The sequence below is a fragment of the Tupaia chinensis genome, unplaced genomic scaffold (genome assembly GCF_000334495.1).
Source record: "Tupaia chinensis unplaced genomic scaffold, TupChi_1.0 Scaffold138400_1, whole genome shotgun sequence".
Lineage (NCBI taxonomy): Eukaryota > Metazoa > Chordata > Mammalia > Scandentia > Tupaiidae > Tupaia > Tupaia belangeri.
The window spans coordinates 311,913-320,573 of NW_006198297.1; the positions used below are offsets into that span (position 1 = coordinate 311,913).

The 8,661-nt window shown below is 45.6% G+C and overlaps 1 protein-coding gene and 1 pseudogene across 1 annotated transcript; both read right to left on the bottom strand.

Moving 5' to 3' along the window:
* Positions 1 to 1,749: 1,749 nt before the first annotated feature.
* Positions 1,750 to 2,412, bottom strand: LOC102469242 (40S ribosomal protein S23 pseudogene; annotated as a pseudogene).
* Positions 2,413 to 7,175: 4,763 nt separating this feature from the next.
* On the bottom strand, positions 7,176 to 8,609 carry LOC102468820 (ubiquitin-like modifier-activating enzyme 1). Its single transcript, XM_006161263.3, has 3 exons — positions 7,934 to 8,609; positions 7,560 to 7,652; positions 7,176 to 7,430 (listed from the first exon to the last, which is right to left on the bottom strand). The coding sequence occupies exons 1-3, from the start codon at positions 7,955 to 7,957 to the stop codon at positions 7,191 to 7,193; spliced, it is 357 nt and encodes a 118-aa protein (XP_006161325.1). The 5' UTR covers positions 7,958 to 8,609; the 3' UTR covers positions 7,176 to 7,190.
* Positions 8,610 to 8,661: the final 52 nt, after the last annotated feature.

An 8,661-nucleotide genomic window follows, 5' to 3' on the forward strand; every position in this document is an offset into this window, starting at 1 on the left:
CTTTCTGGCAGAGCCCTTAAAACTCTTATAATTTCCTAAGCGAGGGAGTGAGAGGATCCTTTTGTTATTCATGATAATCCCCTTTCAACCTTTGAGTTGATGCTAATGAGGTGACTCTTGCAGGATGGGGCTGGTTGCCAGAGAGACCAACTACTTGATGACAGGGTAGGAGCCTTCGGCCCCACCCCCAACCTCTAAGAGCCGGGCAGCCGGAGATTGAGTTAATCATCAAAGGCCAAGGGGCAGCTGGAGATTTAATTAATCACCAAAGGCCAAGGGGTAGCTGGAGATTGAGTTACTCACCAATGGCCAAGGGCCAGCAGATAGAGTAGTGGTTATATCACTGGACTTCCACATGGTTGACCATGGTTCATAGTCCTGGACCCGGTGGCTTGAAATTCATGTTGGACACATGTGTGCGTGTGCCTGCCATGCCCAAGATCCCTGAAAGAGAATGGAGGAGAAGGGATCATGGCCATCACCCCTGGAGGTGATTTCTCAGTTTCCCTCTCACTGTCTCTGCGTGTCTCCCTTTCATGCGCCCTAAGGCAAAGACTTCAATGGTTTAATCAATGGTTTAATGATCATGATCATGCCACAATAATAAAATCTCCACTGAAAAACCCTAAATGGAGAGCTTGAAGAGTTTCTGAGTTGGTGAACACATTAAGGGTCAAGGTGCTGAAAAGTCAGGAGTTAGACCCTACTTGTAGGTAGATAGGTCAGAGGTCCCCAAGGAAAAGTCACTATTGTCCATGTCAGCAGTAAGACCCAGGAGACATCATCTCAAGAAACAAGAAAAGTTTATTGAGAGAAAGAGTGCCTGGGGGGTCTAAAGCCAGAGGTACCTCAGCCTGCCGCCTGCCGGGACCAAAGGGGTTTCTTTTATAAGACAATCAAGCTATTCTGGGAGACTGTATACGAGACCGATATTCAGGGAGTTTTTGGGTTTTTTGTCTTTTTTTTTTTTGGCATATGAAAATTTATTACTATTGTTTTTACCATCAAAATTTATAATCTTGGGAACCAGCAGTTAGCGTAATGGCTATGTCGCTGGACTCCCACATAGTCGACCGCGGTTCGCATCCCGGACCCGGTGGCTTAAAACTCACGCCGGGCGCGTGTGCGTGCATGCCCAAGATCCCGAGAGGAGAATGGAGAAGGGATTGCGGCGTGACCATCCCCCCTGGGGGATGATTTCTCGCTTTCTGTCTCTATGTCTCTCTCTGTCTGTCTGGCGAGCGCACGCGCCCTACAGTGAAAATCTCTCTCCAAAAAAAAAAAAAATAAATAATCTTGGGGGCCAGCAGGTGGCATGGTGGTTAAGGTGCTGGACTCCCACGTGGCTGACTAGGGTTTGAGTTCGGGACCTGGTGGCTTGCTTTCTCGCTTTCTCTCTGTCTCTCTGGTGAGTGCATGTGCCCTATGGCAAATAAACTACTAATAATAATTAATAAATTAAATAAATAATTTAAATTTAAAAAATTATAATCTTGGGACCAGCAGTTGGCATAATGGCTATGTCACTGGACTCCCATGTAGTCGACCGCGGTTCTAGTCCTGGACCCAGTGACTTAAACTCATACCCAGCACGTGTGCGTATGTGCCCAAGACCCTAAGAGGAGAATGGAGGAGAAGGGATTGAGGCATGGCCATCTCCCCTGGGGGGTGATTTCTCGCTTTCTGTCTCTCTGTCTCTCTGGTGAGCACACACGCCCTATAGCAAAACCTCTCCCCCCTCAAAAAAAATTATAATCTCGGTCTTTCCTTCTTGCCTTTGTATAAAGCCAAAAGAGAGACATTGGCTACTTTGAAAAACTTAAAAGGGCCTCCAGGAAGGTCACCCGGCACAATTTTTTTTTTTTTTTAAAAGATTTTTGCTTTAGGGTGTGTGTGTTCGCAGGAGAGACAGAAAGCAAGAAATCACCCCCAGGGGGAATGACCATACCACAATCCCTTCTCCCCTATGCTCTTCTAGGGATCTTGGGCACGCATGCACACGTGCCCGGTGTGAGTTTTAAGTTGCTGTGGTCCACTATATGGGAGTCTAGTGACGTAACCATTACACTATCTGTTGGTCCCCACATGACTTTTTAACTAAATCCAGCAACCAAAACATCATCGTTTTCCTCAATAAAGTTCAAGCCACCATCATGGTATACAAAAGCTGTGATCTGCTAGCCATTCTTGATCAGCTGGACCCCACACTTTCTGATGGCCGAATTTGGTTGTTTGGCTTCAACACCTACTTTTTCCAGCACAATTCCCTTTCCATGAGAAGCACCTCCAAAAGGGTCGACCTTCAGGGCTGTGCCCAAAATGGACTTTCTTGTACTGTTTATCATGCCATTTCTGGTCCTGTCGGTGACTGCGGAGCTTCCTGGCAGTACAAAGACCATGACATTTATCCATCCTGCTGGTTCCACAGCCGAACAAAGGAGCAAAGCTGCAGGGGAGTTGTTTCTTTTTTTTTTTTTAATCTATCTCCGGGGAGTCAGACCTCTCAGTACTTTGTGTCATTGTCTGCTACTCCCAGGGCAGTGTGACCTCGCAGTAGCAGCTACTGATGGAGGCTTCTGCCAAGATCAGTTCTGCTGAGGCCTGGCCTTGGTTTCTTGTCAGTCCTAGAGCAATAACCAGGTGGTGCTCAGAAGAGCTTTTCTAAATGGGACCTTCCAACTATGATAGGAAATGGACACACGCATCTATTAACATAGAGCCAACTTATGAGATGGAGTCACTCTTGTCAAGCTTTTTTTATTATTATTATTATTCATTTATTTTATCTTAATTTGACCAGAGAGAGACACAGAGAGAGAGAGAGGGAAAGTAAGAAAGCAAGCCGCCAGGTCCGAAACTTGAACCGTGCTTAGCCTTGTGGGAGTGTCAAGCGCCTTAACCACCACGCTACCTGCTGGTCCCTCTAGTCAAGCTTTTAGTAAAAATTGTTTACTGCTCTCACTTGTAATCAAGTATCAGCTCTCACTGCTTGCTCACCGTAGAACTGCTTACAGCCAGAGCTGCTTATAGCTTGCTTGAGATAATGACAGCTAAGCAAAAGAGCTAAAGACCTTGAACAATAATTTACCCTAGTATCTGCAGGATAAAAAGACCCCTTGACAACACAAAACAGACTTGAAGACTGGTGGTGATATTGTGGTAGGCAGTTAGGTAGAAAAGAGTGGGCGGCCCTAAAATAATAGCAGGAGGTCAATCACAACTTAGAGGAGTTACAATCAGACCCACTTGGAGAATTCCTTCCTCCTACCCAGCTCCCGGCCAGGAAGGTTGTTATCTTCCCTCCTGCCTTCCCAAATATACGCATAGAAATTCAGCTGTGGGATGGGACATTAAGTCAACATCCTTATTCCCATTGGGGCAATAAACTGGGCAGTTCATCCAAATATGGACCTCAGACCTTCAAAGTCCACACTGGGCATGTGAAATGTGCAAATGCAGAAAAACCCCTGAAGTCAAATAAAGAATCCAGTATTATGACAGACCTTCTCCTGCTAAATATTCATTACCAAATTCCCAAATAAAAGTAACACTTGGGAAAAAAAAAAGTAACACTTGGTCCCTTGGCCAGTGCAACTGTCCTTCTCTGGCAGCTGTCTATCTGCATGCCTTTCAGGCATGGAGGTATACTTCTTTTCTTTTTCTTTTTTTCTTTTTTTTTCTTTTTCTTTTCTTTTCTTTTTTTTTTGGAGAGGTTTTTGCTATAAGGGCGCGTGAGCTTGCCAGAAAGACAGAGAGAGACAGAGAGACAGGAAGCAAGAAATCACTCCCCAGGGGGGATGCAATCCCTTCTCCGTTCTTCTCTCGGGATCTTGGGCACGCACGCACACACGCCCAGCATGAGTTTAAGCCACCGGGTCCGGGACTCAAACCATGGTCAACTACATGGGAGTCCAGCGACATGGCCATTACACTAACTGTTGGTCCCGGTATACTTCTTTACTATTAAAAATTCTCACTTTCGGGAACCAGCAGTTAGTGTAATGGCTATGTCGCTGGCCTCCCACATAGTCGACCGCGGTTCGCATCCCGGACCCGGTGGCTTAAACTCATGCTGGGCGTGTGTGCGTACGTGCCCAAGATCCCGAGAGAAGAACGGAGAAGGGATTGCAGCGTGACCATCCCCCCTGGGGGGTGATTTCTCACTTTTTGTCTCTATGTCTCTGTCTGTCTGGCGAGCGCATGCGCCCTATAGCGAAAACCTCTCAAGAAAAAAAAAAATTCTCACTTTCCTATTGAAATTTTTCTTTGCCTACTTTACACGTGTTTGTATTTTGTTTTTGTTTTTGTTTTCACTCTGTGCCTCAGGACAGGTCTCTAATCTTAGAGATCTAGACCTAAAGAACCTAGGACTTTACAGGACAGAGCTCAACTCCCTCATCCTATAACAGCACTTTCTATAGACAACTCATTCTCTGCAAGCGCTAAGTTTGTCAATGAACTGACATTTCTCCTCAATATGATAGCCAGTCTTCCTGAAAGCTGCTTCTCTCTTCTCACATACTCAGCTTCTCAGAAACAGAACCAGCCTAAATAAAAACAAGAAGCTCGAACAAAGCCCCTCTGATTCAGATAAAATCCCCTCACCTCAGTTCTTCTTTGGCAACCCATTTTCCGGGACCTACTCCCTGCCTGGGAGCTCTGTTCTCCCTTTCCTCTCTTAATAAACTCTCCATTTTGCTATCCTCTGTGTCTGTGTCTCCAATTCTTCGTGAGTGTGAGTCAAAAAATCGGGTTTACTGCTGTTCCTACATTGAGTGTTGGGCCCATGCATCTCAACTCTCCACATCACTGAGAAGGCGGCCACTCTCATACCCATACTTGTCCTATACGTCTCTTCCATTTGGTTATTCATGAGTTGTAGCCTTTATAATAAATTGATCAGTAATATAATAGTAAACAAAATGTCTTCCTGAGCCTTTCTAATGAGACAGGAGAAAGCTAGCAAATTAAAGCGAGTAAGGGGACTAGAGCATCTGTCTAATGGGACTAGACAGAAAAATTGATCGGGGCAGAAAATTTCGAGATAATGTAGGCAGGAGATTAGTGGGGATATCTAGCTGATTAAGGCACATTTGATAAAGTCAATGAGATGAATCAGGAGGCCCAGCCACATTTGATAGAGCCAATGAGATGAGCACAATCAGTGGGCCCAGCCAATGATCTACTGACACAACCTATTGATAGATTTAAAAATTATAAACCTTGCAGAATGTAATTGCTGGGGCCTTTGAGCTACTCTTTCTCGGTCTACTCAGGCCTGCTCCTACCTCTCAGGAGTGTACTTTTGCTTCTACTTAATAAACTCCTTTTTCCTTTCACTATTGGCATGTTTTATGCAATTCTTTGAAACTCGGAGAACCTGGATATCATCACAGAAGCCATCCTGCAACACTAACAGCCTGGAGAGGCTCTGGGAACCTCCAATTTACAGCCAGTCAATCAAAAATATGAGTGGGCTGAGATTTTCAGTTAGTATCTCAAGCAGAGGCAGTCTGGTGGGCCTGAGCCCCTAACTTGTGGGACCTGACACCAACCCTGGGTAGTGTCACAACTGTATCATTGAACACCCAGTTGATGTCTAGAGAGTTACAGAACTGGTTGTTAGTGTAGAAAAAAAAAAAAAAACCCACACATTGGGTGTCAGACGTGTTATGAGTAAAAACCACTCAGACTATGCCATATGTTCAAAAAGTTAAATAGAGATATTGAAGATATAAAAATACCCAAATTGAACAGCTACAGAATCCCGGGTGACAAATAACATTGGATGTAGTTAACGCACTTTAGGCATTACAGGAGATGGTATTAGTCAACTTGAAGGCACAGCAGTAGAAACCATTGAAAATAAAACACAGGGAGAAAAAGAATACAAAAATATAAGGAGAGTAACACTGAACTGTGGAACAACTTAAAGCAGCCTCATACAAGGGGTCTTCAAAAAGTTCATGGAAGGTTAGCCACATGGTGCAGTGCATTGCATTGGGAGCGCTGTGCATTGGGAGCGCTGTGCATTGGGAGCTGAATCCCACATGGCCAACCGCGGTTCGAGTCCCAGCCTTGGTGGCTTGAGGAGCATGCTAGGCACATGTGTGTGCATGCCCAGAGTCCAGACAGGATGAAGGGGTGAAAGTTACACTCCACTGGGGGGGTGGGGTAAGGGTGGGGATTGCCTTCTCTCTATCTCATTCTCAGACATGTGTGCAAGTGCACAAGCCATGTGACAAAAAGAAATCATGGAAAATGTATATTATGAAAACACTATGTATGTTTGGGGCCGGCAGGTGGCCTGGTACTTAAAGGCACTGGACTCCCACACGGCTGTGGGACCTGGTGGCTTGCTTTCTCACTTCCCCTCTCTCTCTGTCTTTCTCTGATCAAACTAAAAAATAATAACGATAATAATAATAAATAAAGTTAAATAATTCTTTAAAAAAAAAAACTATGTATTTCAAAAACTCTTGCCCCAAAATAAACTTGTACTTTAATTCTACTTTTCCACAAATTTTCTGACTTTTTCTTGTTGCCAGGGAGACTCAACCCTTGGGGTTCCCTACCCAGGTGTGACAGTCCTTGGCTTCTCACAGGAAAGAATTCAAGAGCGAGCCCTTGAATGAGAGTGAAAGCAAGCCTACCAAGAAAAGTGCACAGAGCAGACTACTCCATAGGTGGAGCAGCCTCATAGGAGGAGTGAGTGAACCGTTTCATTCCTTTCTCCGAGTGGAAGGGGAGAGCTATTACCTGAAAGCAAAGAGAGGAGGGCTACACCATAGGCAGGGCAGCCTTTCAAATCCTCTTTGAGTTGTTTTCTTTTCTGGTTTCAAGATCTATTTGGTGAATTTAACCTGCATACCTAAAGGGCACCTATGCACAATAGGTGCCAAATAAACACTTGAATCAATTATTGAATGAAGCAAGTAAGGCACTTTAGCATGGTAAGCACCCAGTAAATGCTGCTGCTATTACTATGTTAAGCTCTCAAGGCACAATTCAAATATCCCATCTTTTCTGAGCATTTTCATAGGCAGAGTCAGACCAGTGCTTAGCATGTAGCAGATACTCAAAACAATACGGCTAATGAATACATGCATAAGAGGTGTACAAAAGGAGTAGGTACACATCAACAGAAACCCTCGCCTAGTGATGGGGTATGATACGAACCAGAGCCAGCTCTACAGACACACCTGCCCACAAACCCACCTCCCGATATAGGCCCCCACCTGGTGACGTGGTGCAGCAAGGGGTTCAGAGAAGCCGAAGAAGGGCAGGGCCAAGTTGAGGAAACCATTCTTGTAGGAGTCAAGCTGTCGGTGCCCCTGCACTACCTTGTACAGCTCCAGACACACAAGGCCAACCACGGCTGCTGTGGTTGTGGCAATGGCTGGGATGATCTTCCCTGCAATCAGCTTGCTCTGTGAGACAGAAAGGGACCAAGGGAGGCGATAATCATGTTACAAGAGGCTCAAAGTCTACAGAAGGGGCCAAACTTGGGGAACTCCAGCCTAGGAGTGGGTAGAACATTGGGTCTAGATTCCCCTTACCTTGTGGCGGTCTGCAGGGGGAATGTCATAGTTTTCTGCTCGGAGGTTGGATGCAGCCACGATGAAATCCATATGGAAGTTGCTATCATCATCCTGTTATGAATGGAGAAAGATAGTGGGGGCAGGATCAGATGAGGAAGAGGCTTCCTGCCTCTAGGGACATAAGTATCCTCCACTGCAATCACCTGTTGGACCCTCCCAGGTCACAAAGAGATGGCTGGGAACACCTACTCATTCAGAGTCACGTGGCAGGTCCCATGATCTGATAACTTATAAAGGCCCGGGGCTGGCTTCAGATCCCCAGAGACCTATTCCTTCCAGCCCGTCCATGTTCATCCCACCCCGCTGCCCTACACAGGGCCCCTAACCAGCACCTTCTCAAAATCAATAGGGTACATCTTGAATCCAGGGAGCTTGTCTGGGCTGGGCAGTGTGGCCTTAAGCTCCTCTAGACGGCTGTCATCTGCACAAAGAGAAGGACACCATCAGCCCTTTAGATCCCAGGTCAGGGTCTGAGGTGGAAATGGGAATGTGGGGTGGAACAAAAGGTATTCTAATGGATTTAGAAAGGTCAGACATCCTGGGAGAAAGAAGGGAGAAAGGGGAGAGGTAGAGCAGGGGAACAGGGTACAAACTTGAACAAGACAGAGAATGAGGTACAGGATATCAAGAGAATGCTTTCTAGAGATACTACAGAACAAAAATGAAGACATTAGGAGGAAGTGCAACTGAAGAAATCAAGAACAGAGGTCATCACCTTGGGGAGAATGATGGAGGGGAAGATGGGGAGATACAGATGGGAAAAGATATATGGAAGGGATGTTGGGGGAAACATAAATATACAGGGAAAATATAGATGGGGAGATAAAAAAAGGGTATGAAGAAAGGAATGAGGGTATATATGGAGGATGAGGCAGACGGGAAGAAATATATAAGGAGAAAGGTAGCAGAAACTTATGGAGGAGACTAAGGGAGATGTGGAGGGAAAAATGAGAGGAAATACACAGAGAAGACCATGAAGGGGTAGATGCTTCAAGATGTGGACATGAAGGGAGAGATGAGAGGAGATGTATGGAAGGTATGTTGCGGGGGGGGGGGGTGG

Coding starts and splice junctions, on each gene's coding strand:
- LOC102468820 (XM_006161263.3), bottom strand. CDS start 7,957: ATGTACCCTATTGATTTTGAGAAG. Junction 7,653..7,933: donor ACCCTATTGATTTTGAGAAG/GTGCTGGTTAGG, acceptor CATTCATAACAG/GATGATGATAGCAACTTCCA. Junction 7,431..7,559: donor CCCCTGCAGACCGCCACAAG/GTAAGGGGAATC, acceptor TCTGTCTCACAG/AGCAAGCTGATTGCAGGGAA.